The 23,767-nt window shown below is 38.0% G+C and overlaps 1 protein-coding gene across 22 annotated transcripts in view; it reads right to left on the bottom strand.

The window, feature by feature from the left end:
* LOC111526523 overlaps nt 1-23,767 on the bottom strand; it is a 110,918-nt gene that overhangs the window by 15,310 nt on the left and 71,841 nt on the right. For 11 of the 22 annotated variants that reach the window (XR_002726398.1, XR_002726401.1, XM_023192267.1 and 8 more), the window contains one exon: nt 3,178-3,219. The exons of 3 other annotated variants lie outside the window; for them this stretch is intronic. Coding sequence is in view for 9 of the 19 variants with exons in the window: in XM_023192267.1 (XP_023048035.1) it covers nt 3,178-3,219 (42 nt within the window). In the remaining 10 variants the exon portion in view is untranslated. Of the gene's footprint in view, nt 1-3,177; nt 3,320-23,767 lie in introns of all 22 variants that reach the window. 8 more of the 22 variants (XR_002726396.1, XR_002726394.1, XR_002726395.1 and 5 more) reach the window with 1 other exon arrangement.

Consider the following 23,767-nt stretch of genomic DNA (forward strand, 5'->3'; position numbering starts at 1 on the left):
GATAAATTCGTGGACACATACACCGTCCAAAGACTAAAACAGGAAGAAGTTGAATCTCTGAATAGAACAATAACAGGTTCTGATATTGAGGCAGTAATTAATAGCATACCAACCAAAAAAGTCCAGGACCAGATGGATTCACAGTCTAATTCTACCAGAGGTACAAAGAGGAATTGGTGCTATTCCTTCTGAAACTATTCCAAATAATAGAAAAAGAGGGAATCCTCCCTAACTCATTTTATGAGGCCAGCATTGTCCTGATACTAAAACCTGGCAAAGACACAACAACAAAAAAGAAAATTTTAGGCCAACGTCCCTGATGAATATTGATGCGAAAATTCTCAATGAAATACTGGCAAACGGAATCCAGCAGCACATCAAAAAGCTTATCCACCATGATCAAGTCAGCTTCATTCATGGGATGCAAGGCTGGTTCAACATACACAAATCAATAAACATAATTCATCACATAAACAGAACCAATGACAAAAACCACATGCTTATCTCAATAGATGCAGAAAAGGCCTCCAGCTTGGTTCCATTCTCCCCATCACTTTCAAGTATACCAACAACCCTCCATGCTAAAAACTCTCAATAAACTAGGTATTGATGGAATGTATTTCAAAATATTAAGAACTATTTATGACAAAATCACAGTCAATATCATACTGAATGGGCAAAACCTGGAAGCATTCCCTTTGAAAACTGGCACAAAACAAGGATGCCCTCTCTTACCACTCCTATTGGACATAGTATTGGAAGTTCTGGCCAGGGCAATCGGGCAAGAGAAAGAAATCAAGGGTATTCAATTAGGAAAAGAGGAAGTCAAATTGTCTCTGTTTGCAGATGACATGATTGTATATTTAGAAAACCCCATCATCTCAGCCCAAAATCTCTTTAAGCTGATAAGCAACTTCAGCAAAGTCTCAGTATACAAGATCGATGTGCAAAAATCACAAGCATTCCTATACACCAATAACAGACAGAGAGCCAAATCATGAATAAACTCTCATTCACAACTGCTACAAAGAGAATAAAATACCTAGGAATATAACTTACAAGGGATGTGAAGGATCTCTTCACAGAGAACTACAAACCACTACTCAATGAAATAAAAGAGGACGCAAACAAATAGAAGAATATTTCATGATCATGGATAGGAAGAATCAATGTCATGAAAATGACCATACTGCCCAAAGTAATTTATAGATTCAATGCTATCCCTATCAAGCTAACACTGACTTTCTTCACAGAATTGGAAAAAACTACTTTAAACTTCATATGGAACCAAAAAAGAGCCTGCATAGCCAAGATAATCCTGGGAAAGAAGAACAAAGCTGGAGGCATAACACTACCTGACTTCAAACTATAGTACAAGGCTATAGTAACCAAAACAGCATGGTACTGGCATGAAAACAGATATATAGACCAATGGAACAGAACAGAGGCCTCAGAAATTACACCAAACATCTACAACCATCTGATCTTTGACAAACCTGACAAAAACAAGAAATGGGGAAAGGATTCCCTATGTAATAAATGGTGTTGGGAAAACTGGCTAGCCATATGCAGAAAAGCTGAAACTGGATCCCTTCCTTACACCTTATACAAAAATTAACTCAAGATGGAATAAAGACTTAAATGTAAGACCTAAAACCATAAAAACCCCAAGAAGAAAACCTAGGCAATAGCATTCAGGACATAGGCATGAGCAAAGACTTCATGACTAAAACACCAAAAGCAAGCAAACAAGACAAAAGGAATCTAATTAAACTAACGAGCTTCTGCACAGCAAAAGAAACTACCGTCACAGTGAACAGGCAACCTACAGAATGGGAGAAAATGTTTGCAATCTATCCATCTGACAAAGGACTAATATCCAGAATCGGCAAAGAACCTGAACAAATTTACAAGAAAAAAACAAACAACCACATCAAAAAATGGACAAAGGATATGAACAGACACTTCTCAAAAGAAGACATTTATGTAGCCAAAAAACTTAGGAAAAAATGCTCATCATCACTGGTCATTAGAGAAATGCAAATCAAAACCACAATGAGATACCATCTCATACCAGTTAGAATGGTGATCATTAAAAAGTTAGGAAACAACAGATGCTGGAGAGGATGTGAAGAAATAATACTTTTACACTGTTGGTGGGAGTGTAAATTAGTTCAACCATTGTGGAAGACAGTATGGCGATTCCTCAAGGATCTAGAACTAGAAGTACCATTTGGCCCAGCAATCCTATTACTGGGTATATACCCAAAGAATTATAAATCATTCTACTGTAAAGACACATGCACACATATGTTTACTGCAGCACTATTCACAATAGCAAAGTTTTGGAACCAACCCAAATGCCCATCAATGATAGACTGGATAAAGAAAATGTGGCACATATGCACTATGGAATACTATGCAGCCATAAAAAAGAAGGAGTTCATGTCCTTTGTGGAGACAGGAATGAAACTGGAAACCATCATTCTCAGCAAAGTAACACAAGAAGAGAAAATCAAACACCGCATGTTCTCACTCATAAGTGGAAGTTGAACAATGAGAACAAAAGGACACAGGAAGGGGAACATTACACACTGGGGCCTGTCAGGAAGTGGGGGGCTGGGAGAGGGATATCAATAGGAGAAATACCTAATGTAAATGAAGAGTTGATGGGTGTAGCAAACCAACATGGCACATGAATACCTATGTAACAAACCTGTACTTTCTGCACATGTGCCCCACAACTTAAAATACAATTTAAAAAAAAAAAGAAAGAAAGAAAGAAAAGAAAAAAAGAAAAGAAAAGAAAGCTTTGAAGGGAAAACAGTACAAATATGGTAGATGTTAATCCAACCATCAGTAGTCACTTTGAACATCAATAGTTTAAATGCACCATTTATAAGACAGAGACTGTCTGAGTAGATTTAAAAAAATACCAAACTGTATACTGTCTGAAAGAAGCCCCTTTTAAGTATAAAGGCACATATCGTTCAGAATTAAATGAATAGAGATAAATATGGCATGTTAACACTAATCAGAAGAAAATGGAATAGCTATATTAATTTCAGACAAAGATGACTTTAAAGCAAGGAAAGTTATCAGGGATAAAGAAGAGCATTACATAATGATAACGGGGTCAATTCTAATAATATATAACAATTCTTCATGTATACTCACCTAATGACAGTGTCACAACAGCTAGGGCAAATACTGATAGCACTGCAAAGGAGAAATAGATGAGTTCATCATTATAGCTGGAGACTTCAACATCTCTTTTTCAGAAATGGACACATCCAGCAGGCATAACATTAGTAAGGACCTAGTTGGAGTAAACAACACCATCAATCAACTGTGTATAACTGGCATCCATAGATTATTTTATCCAGCAACAGCTAATTACAAATTATTCTCAAACTCACATGAAACATTCATATAGACCTTATTCAGGACCATATGTCACACCTTAACAAATTCAAAAGAATATAAATTAGGGAGTGTCTGCTTTCAAACCAAATGAAATTAAACTAGAAATCAATAACTAAAAGATAACTGGAAATACCAAATCACAAAATGCACACAGATTAAGCCACATGCTTTTTAAAAAAGAAAATACACGGTCTCATTCTGTCACCCGGACTGAAGTTCAGTGGCATGATCATAGCTCACTGCATCCTTAAACTCCTGGGCTCAAGTAATCCTCCCACTTCAGCCTCCTGAGTAGCTAGGACTACAGGCACACACCACCATACCAGGCTAATTTTTTTTATAACTTTTATAAAGACAGGATCTTGCTGTTTTGCCCAGGCTGGTCAGCAACGTGCTTTTAAATAACATGGGGGTCAAAGAAGAAATCTCAAGAGAAATTTTAAAATATAAAATTTGTGAAATGTAGCAAAAGCAGTACTTAGAGGAAAATTTATAGTATTAAAATGCAAATATTAGTAAAAAAAATTTAAAATCAGTATTCTAAGTTCCTATCTCAGAAAACTAGAAAAAGAAGAGCAAATTAAATCCAAAGTAATCCGTAGGAAAAAAATAAGTATTCGAGCAAAAACCAAGTTAATAAAATTGAAAATAAGACATCAATAGAGAAAATCAATAAAATCAAAAGCTGGTTCTTTGAAAAGCCAATAAAATTAATTAGCCTTTAGCCAGGTAAACTAGGAAAAAAGAGAATAAAAACTAATACTAGAAAAGAAAGACGTGACATCATTATAGAGCCTATAAACATTAAAAGGATAATAAAGGAATACTGCGAACAACACTACACACACAAATGTGATAATCTAGATAAAATGGAACAATTTCTGGAAGAACACAATTTGCCAAAACTCACAGAAAAAGAAATAAACAATTTGAATATCCCCATATTAAGGAAATTGAATTGATAATACACTTCCAAAACAGAAAGCACCAGGACCAAATAAGTTTACTGACGAATTCTACGAAATATTTAGAAAGAAATGAGAGCAATTCTCTGTAATTTCTTTCAGAGTAGAGAAGCAGAGGGAATATTTCCTAACTCATTTTATGAGACCAATATTACTCTATACCCAAACTGGAGAAAGACATTAGAAGAAATAAAAACTACAGATCAATACATTTTATGACAACAGCTGTAAAAATCCTCAGTAAATCATATAAAACAATGTATATAAAATCCTACATCATGACCAAGTGGTATTTATCCTTGGTATACAAGTTTGGTTCAACATTTGAAAATCAATTTTTGTATTCCATCACATCAACAAGCTAATAAATAAAAACCACATGATCATATCAGTAGATGCAAAACCACATTTGACAAAGTCCAACATTCATTCATAATAAAAAGGCTTAATAAACTAGAAATGGAGGGGAACTTCCTCAACTTGAGAGACAATATATACAAAAACCCTACAGCTAACCTACAGTTAGCATGATACTTAATGGTGAGAAACATAAAACTTCCCCAATAATTTCAAGAACAAGGCAGGGACGTCTCTTCTCATCACATTTTATCAACATTGTACTGGAAGTCTAGCTAATACAAGACAGAAAAAGGAAAGCAAATAATAAGTATACAGGTTAAGAAGGAAGAAATGTAACTCTTTATGTAAAGCTGATATGATTATCTCAAAGAATTGATTTAAAACAAACAAAAATTACTCCTGGAACTACTAAGCAATTTTAGCAAGGCTCCAGGATACAAAGTTAATGTAAAAAAGTCAATAGCGGTCAGGTATGCTGGCTCATACCTGCAATTCCAGCATTTTGGGAGACCAAGGTGAGCAGATTGCTTGAGCCTAGGAGTTGGAGACTAACCTAGTCAACATGGAGAAACCCTGTCTCTACTAAAAAAGAAAAAAAAAAGAAAAAATTAGAAAAAATTGCCAGGTGTGGTGGTGCCTGCTTGTAGTCCCAGCTACTCGAGAGGTTGAGGTGGGAGGATCACCTGAGCCCAAGATGCAGGGGTTGCAGTGAGCTGAGATTGCACCACACCACTCAACTCCAGCATGGACCATAGAGCAAGACCCTGTATCCAAAAAAATGAATATATAAATAGTCAATAACTTTTCCATATACCAGCAATGAACAAGGGGACTTTGAAATTAAAAACACAATAATATTTACATTAGCACACCCCAGAAAGTACTTAAGTATAAATCTTACAAAATATGTACAAGATTTATATGAGGGAACCTGCAAAATTCTAATGAAAGCTATCAAAGAAGAACTAAATAAATGGAGAGATATTCCATATTCATGGATAGAAAGTATCAACATTTTCAAGATGTCAATTCTTCCCAACTTGGTCTATAGATTTAAGATAACTACAATGAAAATCAAAGTTACTTTGTGGATATTGACAAATTGATGCTAAAGTTTATGGGGGCACGAAAAAAATCTAGAATAGTCAACATGACATCGAAGAAAAGAACAAAGTTAGAGACTGGCACTACCTGACTTTAAAACTTACTACAAAGCTACAGTAATCAACACTGTGTGTTATTGTGTGATATTGGTGAAAGAATATACAAATAGATCAATAGAACAGAGTAGAGATCCCAGAAACAGACTCACATAAATACAGTCAACTGATCTTTGTCAAAAGAACAATGTAATGGATAAAAGATACTCTTTTCAACAAATGATGCTGGAATAACTGGACATCCAGCTGCAAATAAATAAATAAATAATAAAAATTTACACAGAAATCTTACACCCTTCAGAAAAATCAACTTAATATGAATCTTACACCTAAATTTTAACCACAAAACTAGAAAACTACTAGAATATAACATAAGAGAGAAACTAGATGACCTTGGGTGTAACAGTGACTTTTTAGATAAAACATCAAAATCACCATCCATGATGGAAATAATTGATAAGAGGACTTCATTAAAATTAAAAACTCCTCTGTGAAAGACAATTTCAAGCGAATGGGAAGAGAAGTCACAGACTGGAGAAAATATTTGTGAAAGACACATCTGATAAAGGGTTGATATCTAAAATATACAAAAACCCTTGAAACTCAAGAATAAGAAAACACACAACCTTTAAAACTGGACCAAAGACTCAGATACCTCACCAAGAAAAAACATGAATGCAAATAAGCATGTGAAAAGATGCTTTGCTTCATATGTCATCAGAGAAATGCAAATTAAACAATGAGATACCATTACACACATATTAGACTGTCCAAAATCTGGAACACCAATAACACAAAATGTTGACAAGGAGACCAAGCAACAGGAACTTTCATTCATTGCGGTGGGGATGCAAAAATGGTATAGCTACTGTTGAAGAGAGTTTGGCAGTTTCTACAAAACTGAACATACTCTTACCAGAGAACTTAGCAAATGCATTTCTTGGCATTTACGCAAAGGAGTTGGAAAGTTATGTCCACACACACCACACACATGCAAATGCACATGAATGTTTATAATAGCTTTATTCATAGTTGCCAAAATTTGGAAACAATCAAGATATCTTCAGTGGATGAATAAATTAATAAACTGTGGTACACTCAGACATTAGAATATTACTCAGTGCTAAAAAAAATGAGCTACAAAGATATGGAGGAATGCATATTACATATATTATATTAAGTACATATTATTAAGTGAAAGATGTCAATCTGAAAAATCTATATGCTGTATGATTCCAACACAATCTTCTGGAAAGGCAAAACTATGTAGACTAAAAGATCAGTGGTTGCCAGGGATTGTAGAAAGGAAGAAATGAATATATGGAGCACAGATGATTTTAAGGGCAGTGAAAATACTCCATATGGTACTGTAATTATGCATATGTATCTTCATATTTACATTTGTCTAAACACATAGAATGTACAACACCAAGAACAAACCGTAATGTACACTACAGACTTTGAGTGATTATGATGCGTCAACGTAGGTTCATCAATTGCAACAAATGTACCACCCTGGTAAAGAATGTTGATAATAAGGAAAGCTATGCATGTGTGGGGGCATGGAGTATGGGAAATCTATGTTCTTCCCTTTAATTTTGCTATGAACCTAAAAATACTCTAAAAAAAAAAAAAGTAAACAAAAATGTAGGTTCTCAGTAACTATTAATATTTCCCCCAAGCCTGGCTCAGCACTATGTATCATTATGAAGATGGCTTTGTTTTGATCTTCCTAAATGTGTAGAACTTTACATTATTTTCAAAGGCAATTTAATGCAGATGTTGGTGCAAAGGCATTTAAATGAATACTTTAAAAAATTTCTATGAGGCTAAGGAAAGTTAGAGATTCTATCACATTCATAATATGTTATGAGCTATCATAAATATTATAAAATGTCAATCTAAAGAAATTCTATTTCTTTTCCAGAAATTTCCAGAGCTCACTTGGAAAAAATATATTTTTCTAGATATGAAGCTCCTGATATTAATTAAAGAAACCTAATCAGTTGCTTAAGCAATAAAAGAGAAAGTGAGAAATAGGACCTGAAGGGTATTCTAAGGATAAAGGAGCAAGGGTTTTTCATTTTTTCTCAAAAGAGAAAGACAAGGAATTACAAAATATCTAGGAACAACAAGATCCATTTAGGAATTTTTTAAAATCACTCGTAATTGAATTTACAAGAAAAACGTTCCAGAATCATAAAAAATGAGTGTAATACTGTGTGGAATCTTGATTTGTCTATGGATTTAAATGAATTCCTGATGTGTCACATAATCAAATGTGGTTTGTACTACATGATGTAAACAGACCTAGAATCCCTCTTCTTTCTGAGAACTTAAAGACTGAATCCTCAGCTCTGAGAAGACACAGGCTACACAAATCTTGAAAGACCGGATTCACCAGCCCATGTTCGGAAAGCCATTTCTCATAGTTGGAAGTCAGCCAGCCATACTGGGCTCTGGAAAACGTGATGACATTTACAGTGAGATTTCAGCAACTTGTGTAGAAGTGGGACTCAGGATACAATGTCTATATGCTCAAGACTTACCATCCCCAAACACCATTTAGTTCACTTTTTACACTCATTATCTCACTAAGAGAGAAAATGGAAATGTGAAAAAACAGCATGAAGAAATAAGAGAGCAGTGAATAGAAAGCCCCAGAATCAGACTTGACCTGTCTTCATCTTTTTACCTGGGCCAACCTAACTAAAAGTTAAAGTTTCTGAAGGGAAAACAAACATGACCATGTCTGAATATCATAAATATTTAGACAAGCATTAAATATGGCAGCATTAACAATGATTGTATCTAGCTCCTGTTTTGTAGATGGAAAAATTGAGACAAAAATGTTAAGTAATGTGGCTTTCATAGTACCTACAAAAATGAGGACTCTAAGGTGAGGAATTCACTTCTCTGAATTATGCAGACAAATAAATAAGTTTATACTTGGAAAAAATACAAAATACAGCCCAGATAAAAAGCAAATAGCCTTTAGATAACTACAGAACCCAAAGTGTTAATACCTGTTTTCGAATTCTGTGACTTACTGAATCTTAGTCTATCTACCTTGTTTGGTAGAACATTATCAGCAATGCATTTGTGGGCATTTATCTCCACATTCCTCCTGAATGAAGGCCAGAGGTAAATGAGAGGAATCAGGAAGCAGGAGAAAATGTAAAGTAAGGATTTCCATTTTAAATTCTAGAACTTAGACATAAAAGGTTTTTGTGTAGTGTTGCCATGTACAATGTATATTTGTTGTGTTTTAGCTGTCTGTATCTGTTCCTCTTTGATTTGGAAACACTTTCTCAATCCCTTGAGTGAATTTTCTTTTTTTTTTTTTATTTTTATTTTTTATTTTTATTTTTTATTATACTTTAAGTTCTAGGGTACATGTGCATAACGTGCAGGTTACATATGTATACATGTGCCATGTTGGTGTGCTGCACCCATCAACTCGTCAGCACCCATCAATTCATCATTTATATCAGGTATAACTCCCCAATGCAATCCCTCCCCCCTCCCCCCTCCCCATGATAGGCCCCAGTGTGTGATGTTCCCCTTCCCGAGTCCAAGTGAGCTCATTGTTCAGTTCCCACCTATGAGTGAGAACATGCGGTGTTTGGTTTTCTCTTCTTGTGAGAATTTGCTAAGAATGATGGTTTCCAGCTGCATCCATGTCTCTACAAAGGACGCAAACTCATCCTTTTTTATGGCTGCATAGTATTCCATGGTGTATATGTGCCACATTTTCTTAATCCAGTCTGTCACTGATGGACATTTGGGTTGATTCCAAGTCTTTGCTATTGTGAATAGTGCCGCGATAAACATACGTGTGCATGTGTCTTTGTAGTAGCATAATTTATAATCCTTTGGGTATATACCCAGTAGTGGGATGGCTGGGTCATATGGTACATCTAGTTCTAGGTCCTTGAGGAATCGCCATACTGTTTTCCATAATGGTTGAACTAGTTTACAATCCCACCAACAGTGTAAAAGTGTTCCTATTTCTCCACATCCTCTCCAACACCTATTGTTTCCTGATTTTTTAATGATTGACATTCTAACTGGTGTGAGATGGTATCTCATTGTGGTTTTGATTTGCATTTCTCTGATGGCCAGTGACGATGAGCATTTTTTCATGTGTCTGTTGGCTGTATGAATGTCTTCTTTTGAGAAATGTCTGTTCATATCCTTTCCCCACTTTTGGATGGGGTTGTTTGTTTGTTTCTTGTATATTTGTTTGAGTTCTTTGTAGATTCTGGAAATGAGCCCTTTGTCAGATGAGTAGATTGCAAAAATTTTCTCCCATTCTGTAGGTTGCCTGTTCACTCTGATGGTAGTTTCTTTTGCTGTGCAGAAGCTCTTTAGTTTAATGAGATCCCATTTGTCAATTTTGGCTTTTGCTGCCGTTGCTTTTGGTGTTTTAGACATGAAGTCCTTGCCCGTGCCTATGTCCTGAATGGTACTACCTAGATTTTCTTCTAGGGTTTTTATGGTATTAGGTCTAACATTTAAGTCTCTAATCCATCTTGAATTAATCTTCGTATAAGGAGTAAGGAAAGGATCCAGTTTCAGCTTTCTACTTATGGCTAGACAATTTTCCCAGCACCATTTATTAAATAGGGAATCCTTTCCCCATTTCTTGTTTTTCTCAGGTTTGTCAAATATCAGATGGTTGTAGATGTGTGGCATTATTTCTGAAGGCTCCATTCTGTTCCATTGGTCTATATCTCTGTTTTGGTACCAGTACCATGCTGTTTTGGTTACTGTAGCCTTGTAGTATAGTTTGAAGTCAGGTAGCGTGACGCCTCCGGCTTTGTCCTTTTGACTTAGGATTGTCTTGGCAATACGGGCTCTTTTTTGGTTCCATATGAACTTTAAAGCAGTTTTTTCCAATTTGGTGAAGAAACTCATTGGTAGCTTGATGGGGATGGCATTGAATCTATAAATTACCTTGGGCAGTATGGCCATTTTCACAATATTGATTCTGCCTATCCATGAGCATGGTATGTTCTTCCATTTGTTTGTGTCCTCTTTGATTTCACTGAGCAGTGGTTTGTAGTTCTCCTTGAAGAGGTCCTTTACATCCCTTGTAAGTTGGATTCCTAGGTATTTTATTCTCTTTGAAGCAATTGTGAATGGAAGTTCATTCCTGATTTGGCTCTCTGCTTGTCTGTTACTGGTGTATAAGAATGCTTGTGATTTTTGCACATTAATTTTGTATCCTGAGACTTTGCTGAAGTTGCTTAGCAGCTTAAGAAGATTTTGGGCTGAGACGATGGGGTTTTCTAAATACACAATCATGTCATCTGCAAACAGGGACAATTTGACTTCCTCTTTTCCTAACTGAATACCCTTGATTTCTTTCTCTTGCCTGATTGCCCTAGCCAGAACTTCCAACACTATGTTGAATAGGAGTGGTGAGAGAGGGCATCCCTGTCTTGTGCCAGTTTTCAAAGGGAACTTTTCCAGTTTTTGCCCATTCAGTATGATATTAGCTGTGGGTTTGTCATAAATAGCTCTTATTATTTTGAGGTACGTTCCATCAATACCGAATTTGTTGAGCGTTTTTAGCATGAAGGGCTGTTGAATTTTGTCAAAAGCCTTTTCTGCATCTATTGAGATAATCATGTGGTTCTTGTCTTTGGTTCTGTTTATATGCTGGATTACGTTGATTGATTTGCGAATGTTGAACCAGCCTTGCATCCCAGGGATGAAGCCCACTTGATCATGGTGGATAAGCTTTTTGATGTGCTGCTGAATCCGGTTTGCCAGTATTTTATTGAGGATTTTTGCATCGATGTTCATCAGGGAGATTGGTCTAAAATTCTCTTTTTTTGTTGTGTCTCTGCCAGGCTTTGGTATCAGGATGATGCTGGCCTCATAAAATGAGTTAGGGAGGATTCCCTCTTTTTCTATTGATTGGAATAGTTTCAGAAGGAATGGTACCAGCTCCTCCTTGTACCTCTGGTAGAATTCAGCTGTGAATCCATCTGGTCCTGGGCTTTTTTTGGTGGGCAGGCTATTAATTGTTGCCTCAATTTCAGAGGCTGCTATTGGTCTATTCAGGGCTTAAACTTCTTCCTGGTTTAGTCTTGGAAGAGTGTATGCGTCCAGGAAATTATCCATTTCTTCTAGATTTTCTAGTTGATTTGCGTAGAGGTGTTTATAGTATTCTCTGATGGTAGTTTGTATTTCTGTGGGGTCGGTGGTGATAGCCCCTTTATCATTTTTTATTGCGTCTATTTGATTGCTCTCTCTTTTCTTCTTTATTAATCTTGCTAGCGGTCTGTCAATTTTGTTGATCTTTTCAAAAAACCAACTCCTGGATTCATTGATTTTTTGGAGGGTTTTTTGTGTCTCTATCTCCTTCAGTTCTGCTCTGATCTTAGTTATTTCTTGCCTTCTGCTAGCTTTTGAATGTGTTTGCTCTTGCCTCTCTAGTTCTTTTAATTGTGATGTTAGAGTGTCAATTTTAGATCTTTCCTGCTTTCTCTTGTGGGCACTTAGTGCTATAAATTTCCCTCTACATACTGCTTTAAATGTGTCCCAGAGATTCTGGTATGTTGTATCTTTGTTCTCATTGGATTCAAAGAACATCTTTATTTCTGCTTTCATTTCGTTATGTACCCAGTAGTCATTCAGGAGCAGGTTGTTCAGTTTCCATGTAGTTGAGCGGTTTTGATTGAGTTTCTTAGTCCTGAGTTCTAGTTTGATTGCACTGTGGTCAGAGAGACAGTTTGTTATAATTTCTGTTCTTTTACATTTGCTGAGGAGTGCTTTACTTCCAATTATGTGGTCAATTTTGGAATAAGTGTGATGTGGTGCTGAGAAGAATGTATATTCTGTTGACTTGGGGTGGAGAGTTCTATAGATATCTATTAGGTCCGCTTGGTGCAGAGATGAGTTCAATTCCTGGATATCCTTGTTAACTTTCTGTCTCGTTGATCTGTCTAATGTTGACAGTGGAGTGTTGAAGTCTCCCATTATTATTGTATGGGAGTCTAAGTCTCTTTGTAAGTCTCTAAGGACTTGCTTTATGAATCTGGGTGCTCCTGTATTAGGTGCATATATATTTAGGATAGTTAGCTCTTCCTGTTGAATTGATCCCTTTACCATTATGTAATGGCCTTCTTTGTCTCTTTTGATCTTTGATGGTTTAAAGTCTGTTTTATCAGAGACTAGGATTGCAACCCCTGCTTTTTTTTGTTCTCCATTTGCTTGGTAGATCTTCCTCCATCCTTTTATTTTGAGCCTATGTATGTCTCTGCATGTGAGATGGGTCTCCTGAAGACAGCAGACTGATGGGTCTTGACTCTTTATCCAGTTTGCCAGTCTGTGTCTTTTTATTGGAGCATTTAGTCCATTTACATTTAAGGTTAATATTGTTATGTGTGATCTTGATCCTGCCATTATGATATTAACTGGTTATTTTGCTCATTAGTTGATGCAGTTTCTTCCTAGGCTCGATGGTCTTTACATTTTGGCATGTTTTTGCAGTGGCTGGTACCGGTTGTTCCTTTCCATGTTTAGGGCTTCCTTCAGGGTCTCTTGGAAGGCAGGCCTGGTGGTGACAAAATCTCTAAGCATTTGCTTATCTGTAAAGAATTTTATTTCTCCTTCACTTATGAAACTTAGTTTGGCTGGATATGAAATTCTGGGTTTAAAATTCTTTTCTTTAAGAACGTTGAATATTGGCCCCCACTCTCTTCTGGCTTGTAGAGTTTCTGCCGAGAGATCTGCTGTCAGTCTGATGGGCTTCCCTTTGTGGGTAACCCGACCTTTCTCTCTGGCTGCCCTTAAGATTTTTTCCTTCATTTCAACTTTGGTGAATCTGGCAATTATGTGTCTTGGAGTTGCTCTTCTGGAGGAGTATCTTTGTGGCGTTCTCTGTATTTCCTGAATTTGAATGTTGGCCTGCCCTGCTAGGTTGGGGAAGTTCTCCTGGATGATATCCTGTAGAGTGTTTTCCAATTTGGTTCCATTTTCCCCCTCACTTTCAGGCACCCCAATCAGACGTAGATTTGGTCTTTTGACATAATCCCATACTTCTTGCAGGCTTTGTTCATTTCTTTTTCTTCTTTTTTCTTTTGGTTTCTCTTCTCGCTTCATTTCATTCATTTGATCCTCAATCGCTGATACTCTTTCTTCCAGTTGATCGAGTCGGTTACTGAAGCTTGTGCATTTGTCACGTATTTCTCGTGTCATGGTTTTCATCTCTGTCATTTCGTTTATGACCTTCTCTGCATTAATTAGTCTAGCTGTCAATTCTTCCACTCTTTTTTCAAGATTTTTAGTTTCTTTGTGCTGGGTACGTAATTCCTCCTTTAGCTCTGAGGATTTTGATGGACTGAAGCCTTCTTCTCTCATCTCATCAAAATCATTCTCTGACCAGCTTTGATCCGTTGCTGGCGATGGGCTGTGCTCCTTTGCAGGAGGAGATGCGCTCTTATTTTTTGAATTTCCAGCTTTTCTGCCCTGCTTTTTCCCCATCTTTGTGGTTTTATCTGTCACTGGTCTTTGATGATGGTGACGTACTGATGGGGTTTTGATTTAGGTGTCCTTCCTGTTTGATAGGTTTCCTTCTGACTGTCAGGACCCTCAGCTATAGGTCTGTTGGAGATCGCTTGAGGTCCACTCCAGACCCTGTTTGCCTGGGTATCAGCAGCAGAGGTTGCAGAAGATAGAATATTGCTGAACAGCGAGTGCACCTGTCTGATTCTTGCTTTGGAAGCTTCCTCTTAGGGGTGTACTCCACCCTGTGAGGTGTGGGGTGTCAGACTGCCCCTAGTGGGGGATGTCTCCCAGTTAGGCTACTCAGGGGTCAGTGACCCACTTGAGCAGGCAGACTGCCCCTTCTCAGATCTCAACCTCCGTGTTGGGAGATCCCCTGCTCTCTTCAAAGCTGTCAGACAGAGTCGTTCGCGTTTCACAGGCTACTACTCCTTTAGCTGAGCCCTGTCCCCAGAGGCGCAGTCTACAGAGACAGGCAGGTTTCCTTGAGCTGCTGTGAGCTCCACCCAGTTCCAGCTTCCCAGCGGCTTTAGTTACCTACTTAAGCCTCAGCGATGGCGGGCGCCCCTCCCCCAGCCTCGCTGCTGCCTTGCGGTTAGATTGCCGCAGACTGCTGTGTTAGCAAGGAGAGAGGCTCCGTGGGCGTGGGACCCTCCCGGCCAGGTGTGGGATACAATCTCCGGTGTGCCGGTGTTACAGCGCAGTATTGGGGTGGGAGTTACCCGATTTTCCAGGTGTTGTGTGTCTCAGTTCCCCTGGCTAGGAAAAGGGACTCCCTTCCCCCTCGCGCTTCCCAGGTGAGGCGATGCCTCGCCCTGCTTCAGCTCTCACTGGTCGGGCTGCAGCAGCTGACCAGCACCGATTGTCCGGCACTCCCGAGTGAGATGACCCCAGTACCTCAGTTGAAAATGCAGAAATCGCAGGTCTTCTGTGTCGCTCGCGCTGGGAGATGGAGACTGAAGCTGCTCCTATTCGGCCATCTTGCTCCGCCCCCCCCTTGAGTGAATTTTCACTCCACTGCTGTGTGTGCTGGCTTTGCGGGATTATTAGTCCAGGTGTCACTATTCAAGTGGTGGGCCTATGACTCCAGTTAGGCTAATTGTATTCTCCCTTGAAGGACTCAGAATCTTGAGTCAGGATGCAAAGACCTAAAACCCCGAGAGGTGTTTAATTTTAAGATGGAAGAAATTGAGGCCAGGTGTGGCGGCTCATGCCTGTAATCCCAGCACTTTGGGAGGCCAAGGTGGGTGGATCACCTGAGGTCAGAAGTTTGAGACCAGCCTGGCCAACGTGGCGAAACCCTGACTCCACTGAAAATACAAAAATTAGCCAGGCGTGGTGGTGCACACCTATAATCCCAGCTTCTCTGTAGACTGTGAAGAGAGAATCGCTTGAATCCGTGAGGTGGAGGTTGCAGTGAGCCAAGATGGTGCCATTGCACTCCAGCCTGGGTGACAGAGCAGGACTCTGTCTCAAAAAAAATTTTAAAAAGCTAGAAATTGCCCACCATATCCTGCCACTTGAACTCCTAGTGCCTATCTCTCCCTGGGTCTACACTTTCCCCTTTTGTTCTAGAAAGTTAGCCAGTATCATTTCAATTAATGTATTAATATTTTTCATTTAAATCTCAGTCTTCAGGTTGCTCACAGCTTGGTAGGGAAGATGCTGGCTCTCAAGATCTTAGCACACTGTCTGACACTTAGAAGGCCTTCAGTAAATACTTTTTGAATGACTGTTATGATCAAGGTAAATGTTGGCTACCACTGAAGCATATAGATTATGATCTTACATCGTCTTGGGGTAGGTGTAGGGAAAGCTTATACCAGAGGAGCGTGGTTGAAAAGTCATGTTTTTAACCTCCCACAGTGCCTTATAGAGAATAGGTACTCAATAAATGTTTGAATCAAAAACACAAAATCCTACAAAAATATGTTTCAGTAAATCTCAAATTGATACAGTTTTACTAAATTTTGTTACAACTGCTATGTTCAGAATGTTTGTGTCTCCCCAAAATTCATACGTTTGAGCCTATTCCCCAATGTGGTAGAATTAAGAGATGAGGCTTTGTGGGGTTGATTAGGTTATGAGAGCTCAACCCTAATAAATGGGATTAGTTCCTTTATAAAAGAGGCCTGAGGGAACTTGTTTGCCTCTCTGGCCACATGAGGACATAAACATGGCAACAAGGGACGATCTTTAAAGTAGAGAGCAAGCCTCACCAGACACTGAATCTGGAGGTGCCTTGATCTTGGACCTTCCAGCCTTAAGAACTGTGAGCAATAAATTTGTGCTACTCATAAATTATCTTGTCTAAGATATTTTGTTCTAGCAGCCCTAATAAAGACAACAACCTTCTAAGATTTGTTTTATTATACTGAATGAGACAACATAGATGGAGAAAAAAATTAAATCCTGCAAAGTTGGGAGTTTTCATATCTTTTTCACTTTTGCCATCAAGTAATATTATCATCCCCTGAAAGCAACAGAGCTGAGTTCTTTCTCATCTAGGTCTAAGGAATAACAAACATCCCTGCTTTCTTTGAGTGCCAGAGTCAGTAACAGAAAAAACTGGTGCAAATCCTCAGGAGGAAATGCTAATTTGACCCCTCTCCACAAAATGTTGACACTTGACAGCTCTATGTTTTTAAAATCTGATACCAAGGGTATTATCAGGGTATAGGAGATCTTTTTGAGTTAAAAACAGGGCTTGGAGTTCTTTGATGAGAGCCAAAAGGCAGTCTGGGAACTGGAAATGTTTATTGGACCTATGTTAAGATTTGGAGAACTGTGCATGATACATATTTTTTTTTGCCCATAACCTTCATAGTCTTTGTTTCTCGGCCTAAAATAACATTTTTCTTCTCTTTTGCTACCAAAGTGGAAGCATTTTGGAAAACTGTATATTTATGGAAAATAAGAAAGACTTCAGAGCAGAATATTGCCAAGACTGCCACTTTGGGATAGTGCAAATAAATTAAAATAGTATCCTTAACACAAGCAAAAAAAAAGTAGAATTCTTTCCATTCTTCTTAGACTTCTCTGAGTTTTATAAGCCTTGAGTATTAGACTGGCAAAGTATCCGAAGGAAGATTTAGATAATTTGGGACATGCCTTAGTGGGAATACAGTTTAAGCCTCAGGATTTTGTCATTTGGGACAATTGATGTGATAGTGTATGTCAGTTCTAGGACCAAACCAATGAACAAGAGTCAAAGCATATGAGTTTGACTTTTTTACATGAGAAAATCATGTCATTTCTAAGTTTTGATTTCTTCAACTGTAAAAAACTAGTAATAACTTTACATAGGGTTATTATAAGGATTAAATAAAATAATATATGAAAGTATTTTGTCCACTGTAAGTCACTATACAATGATAATGATGACAATGATACTGATAATAATGGTGATAAATTGAAAGCAGCAAAAGAAATCACTTTAGAAGAAAAAATGTCTTTACAAATAGGGGAAAGAATTCAATCCACATTAAAATCTTCACATTTATCTAGAGAGTATCTGCTATCCTTTTTGAGCATCTCTTTGTTGTGCGTTTTCCTGCCAAAATTGAAGTTTTCTTCTACCATTCTTTGTTTGCTCTCCTGCCTTCTAGATGAGAGCTTGAAGCCCAAGCACAAGAAAAGAGAACAGTTTACAGGAGAAGATAGAGGCAGTGCTGTGGACATAAATCAGAACCAGGGTGGTCCCAGTTCTACCCTTTGAACATGACAATATCTATTCCAGGAAGGAAGGGGAGTCACAGGACAAGGACCCTGGGATCCTAAGGAAGTTAAAGCCAGCAGTGGTTCTGCAGCTTCCTAACTATCTTCTGACGCCACTTATTTTGCATTAAGGTGTCATCCTGGATCTTCTCAGACAGTGACGACAAAGCTGATGAGTCTATTCTTGAGATGCTACAGTAGATGCAGGCCAAATAACCTTTACCTCCCCTTTCTAGGTCCAAAAGCAGAAATCTAGTATCTTTCACTCTCCAAGGGAATTTTCAGTGATCTTGGAAACTGCACAGCCCCCAAATGTCCTGGATGCTACCAATTACCAGTTTCAGGCCTTTTACTATCGCCTCTTATGGCTTCATCCTCACATTTGTCTCCCTCAGTACTTCAAGGTTTCTCTCTTGTTGCCATTACATCTGCTACTAGCTTTGTAAAAATACAGAATATATAGTGCACTGATTTTTGTCAGACCCAATAGTTTCATTTATAAAAAATAAAAATAAAGAAAGAACCAGAAAAAAGATTCAGATGTATAATTAAGGACTCTTAATTTTTCCATTTGCTCTGCTTGATATTACTAAAATTTAGATATCTGAAGATTTAGCCAACCAATCTCTAGATATGTCAACAATCACAAAACAGATGTTCACAGAGTACAAACCATTTTATTAAGTGAAGAAGATTATTAAAAACAGGCAGCTCCCACCTTCAAATATTTTAGGAATCTCTTACCGACTTAACATAATTAAAATTCCCACTGAATTTCAATATTCAAATGCCATTTTATAAAACTTGGGGTTATCCATGTTAACATTTAAAAATACTTTTCATTCATATTATAAATTAATAAATTTGTTTCAATGCAGATAAATAGAAAGACTACCCATAGTATTCCCATCAAGAGTTAACTGCTCAGAAAAATTTGGTGCAATTATCTTCTTCTGTGTGTGTTATTTTTCAGAGTTTAGCATGTACAATATACACATTTTATTATCTTTTTTTTTTTTTTTTTTTTTGAGACGGAGTCTTGCTCTGTCGCCCGGGCTGGAGTGCGGTGGCCGGATCTTAGCTCACTGCAAGCTCCGCCTCCCGGGTTTACGCCATTCTCCTGCCTCAGCCTCCGGAGTAGCTGGGACTACAGGCGCCCGCCACCTCGCCCGGCTAGTTTTTTGTACTTTTTTAGTAGAGACGGGTTTCACCATGTTAGCCAGGATGGTCTCGATCCCCTGACCTCGTGATCCACCCGTCTCGGCCTCCCAAAGTGCTGGGATTACAGGCTTGAGCCACCGCGCCCGGCCTTATTATCTTTTTTAACCTGTTTTGTCATAAGTCTTTTCCATCCATTAGAGAATTTTTATAAATATAGTTTTAATGAATGTTTATTGAATAAGTTATACATTATTATATATTATTAATAAAATAATGGACATTACAAATACATTTGTGGAAATTCTCTAATTTTATATAATATAAAAAATTTATGTAATATTTGTAAGTGAAAGTTACATCCAGAAGAGGCTTTTTGCTCTCTTGAATAGTTAATATGATTAATATTTCTGTACCTAAGTATGTCTTCATCTTGAATTACTTTCTTAGAATATATTTCCCAAATTGAAATACTAGATGAAGTCATTAGAAGTTATGCTTTGTATAATAATTTTTTGGTGATCTTAATACATAGGAACATAGCAAATTTTAAATCCTAGGCTAATTTCAAATCAATCCATATTGAGGTCATCAAAGAATAGGACTTGCTTTTAATAATAGATAATATTACTGAGCATTTTATGTGACTCTTCTAAATCCTACTTATTCCTCCCAACAGTCCTGACATGAAGGCCCTGTTATTAACCCAGTTTAGGAGAAGAGAACAGCAAAGCCCAGAGAGTTGAAATAACTGGCCCAAGGTCACAGCTAGGGATAGAGTTACAATTTGAACCCATGCAACCTGATTCCAGGACCTTTATTGTTAACTACCACCTGTCCTTCAATAAGACAGCAATTCTTCAGCTCTCAAGGCAGAAAGGTACCAAACCTTTCCCCTATAAAATGTCAACTTATTATTTATTATCTGCTTCCTTTCATTAAAAAGAATAATCTCACTTGGAAGCCAGCAGAGTAAAATTAAAGCAATTGCAATATACACTGGCCAGAGAAGCTGGGTTAAAATGTTGCTAGAACAAGCTGATGTTTATGGGAAGAAAATTTCAGGGGAAATCTCATTTATTAGTCCATTCTCACACTGCTATAAAGAAATATCTGACACTTGGTAATTTATGAAGAGAAGAGTTTTAATTGACTCACAGTTCTGCAGGCTATACAGGAAGCATGGCCTCAGGAAACTTACAATCATGGCAGAAAGTGAAGGGGAAGCAAGCATGTGTTACCATGGTGGAGTGAAAGACAGAGAGAAGAAGAAGGAAGTGCCACATACTTTTAAACAATCGTATCTCATGATAACTCACTCACTATCACGAGGACAACAAGGGGGAACCCCACCCACAATGCAATCACCTCCCACCAGGTCCCTCACCCAACACTGGAAATTCAACATGAGATTTGGGTGGCTACAGAGGGTCAAACCATGTCACCCCATTTCCAAGGGACATGATAGAGGAAACTCCAAAGTATTCAGACATTGCTCTCAGCTAATGTCTCTGAGCTTAACTGAATATAAGTGGCAAAAGACAGAAAGGCTTAGTTTGGAGCCAGTGTGGGAACCAGAAAATAAAAGAGTTAGTCAAGTAGGAAAAGTTCATCCACTGACCTGTGAGTGCCCCTATAACAAAGGCCATGTCTTTTTAGTTATTATACCCCCAACATCAAACACACTGTCTGGCACATAGAAACCCTTCAATAAATCATTGCTGAACAAAAATGAACTGTGGTAGGCTGGGTGCGGTGTCTCACATCTGTAATCCCAGCACTTTGGGAGGCCGAGGCAGGTGGATCACCTGAAGTCAGGAGTTTGAGACCAGCCTGGCCAACATGGGGAAACTCTGTCTCTACCAAAAATAAAACAATTAGGTGAGCATAGTGGCACACACCTATAATCCCAGCTACTTAGGAGGCTGAGGCAGAAGAATCACTTGAACCCAGGAGGCAGAGGTTGCAGTGAGCTGAGATCATGCCGCTGCACTCCAGCCTGGGCAAGAGAGTGAGACTTTGTCTCATAAAAAATAATAAAAGAGAAATAACTGTGCTGCTGCTTGCCAAAGGGCCTCCGAGGTCAACTCTCCAAAAGAGGACAAGTGAAAAACATTCCATGTAGACATTAACAGTATGAGAGCAAAGGAATGGGTTTTTAGAAGGATATTTCACCTGCAGGAGGAGTGAGTGAAAGTGGAAATAATGCACAAAAACCACATGATTATCTCAATAGATGCAGAAAAGGCCTTCAACAAAATTCAACACCCCGTCATGCTAAAAACTCACAATAAACTAAGTATCTATGAAACGTATCTCTATGACAAACCTACAGCCAATATTGTACTGAATGGGCAAAAACTGGAAGCATTCCCTTTGAAAACCAGCACAGGACAAGGATGCCCTCTCTCACCACTCCTATTCAACATAGTATTGGAAGTTGTGGCCAGAAAAATCAGGCAAGAGAAATAAATAAAGGTTATTCAAATAGGAAGAAAATAAGTCAAATCATCTCTGTTTGCAGATGACATGATTATATATTTAGAAAACCCCATTGTCTCAGCCCAAAATCTCCTTAAGCTGATAAGCAAATTCAGCAAAGTCTCAGGATACAAAATCAACGTGCAAAAATCACAAGCATTCCTATACACCAACAACAGACAAGCAGAGAGCCAAATCATGAGTGAACTCCCATTCACAATTGCTACAAAGAGAATAAAATACCTAGTAATACAACTTACAAGGGATGTGAAGGACCTCTTTAAGCCAAACTACAAACCACTGCTCAAGGAAATAAAAGAGGACACAAACAAATGGAAAAATATTCCGTGCTCATCAACAGGAAGAATGAACATCATGAAAATGAGCATACTGCCCAAAGTAATTTATAGAGTCAATGCTATCCTCATCAAGCTACTCTTCACAGAATTGGAAAAAACTACTTTAATTTTCATATAGAACCAAAAAAGAGCCCACATAGCCAAGATAATCCTGGGCAAGAAGGACAAAGCTGGAGGCATAATGCTACCTGACTTCAAACTATACTACAAGGATACAGTAAGCAAAACTGCATGGTACTGGTACCAAAACAGATATATAGACCAATGGAACAGAACAGAGGCCTCAGAAATAACACCACACATCTACAACCATCTGACCTTTGACAAACCTGACAAAAACAAGCAATGGGGAAAAGATTCTCTATTTAATAAATGGTGTTGGGAAAACTGGCTAGCCATATGCAGAAAACTGAAACTGGACCCTTTATTTACACCTTATACAAAAATCAACTCAAGATGGATCAAAGACTTAAACGTAAGACCTAGGACCATAAAAATCCTAGAAGAAAACCTGGGCAATACTATTCATGGCTTAGGCATGGGCAAAGACTTCATGTCTAAAACACCAAAAGAAATGGCAACAAAAGACAAAATTTACAAATGAGATCTAATTAAACTAAAAAGCTTCTGCACAGCAAAAGAAACTTATCATTAGAGTGAACAAACAACCTACAGAATGGGAGAAAATTTTTGCAATCTATCCATCTGACAAAGGGCTAATATCCAAAATCTGCAAAGAACTTAAACAAATGTACAAGAAAAAACAAACAACACCATCAAAAAGTGGGCAAAGGATATGAACAGACATTTCTCAAAAGAAGACATTTATGCAGCCAACAGACATATGGAAAAATGCTCATTATCACTGGTCATTAGAGAAATGCAAATTAAAACCACAATGAGATACCATCTCATGCCAGTTAAAACGGCAATCATTAAAAAGTCAGGACACAACAGATGCTGGAGAGGATGTGGAGAAATAGGAATGCTTTTACACTGTTTATGGGAGTGTAAATTAGTTTGACCATTGTGGAAGACAGTGTGGCGATTCTTCAAGGATCTAAAACTAGAAATACCAATTGACCCAGCAATCCCATTACTGGGTATATGCCCAAAGGATTATAAATCATTCTACTGTAAAGGCACATGCACATGTATGTTTACTGCAGCACTATTCACAATAGCAAAGACTTGGAACCAACACAAATGCCCATCAATGAAAGAAAATGTGGCACATATACACCATGGAATACTATGCAGCCATAAAGATGGATGAGTTCATGTTCTTTGCAGGGACATGGATGAAACTGTGAACCATCATTCTCAGCAAACTATCACAAGAACAGAAAACCAAACACTGCATGTTCTCACTCATAAGTGAGAGTTGAACAATGAGAACACATGGACATAGGGAGGGGAACATCACACACCAGGGCCTGTCGGTGAGTGGGGGCCTAGGGGAGGGACAACGTTAAGAGAAATACCTAATGTAAGTGATGGGTTGACGGGTGCAGCAAGCCACCATGGCACGTGTATACCTATGTAACAAACCTGCACTTTCTGCACATATACCCCAGAACTTAAAGTATATTAAAAAAAAAAAGAGAAAGAACTGTACTGC

The sequence above is a fragment of the Piliocolobus tephrosceles genome, chromosome 2 (assembly GCF_002776525.5).
Source record: "Piliocolobus tephrosceles isolate RC106 chromosome 2, ASM277652v3, whole genome shotgun sequence".
NCBI classification, from domain to species: Eukaryota; Metazoa; Chordata; class Mammalia; order Primates; family Cercopithecidae; genus Piliocolobus; species Piliocolobus tephrosceles.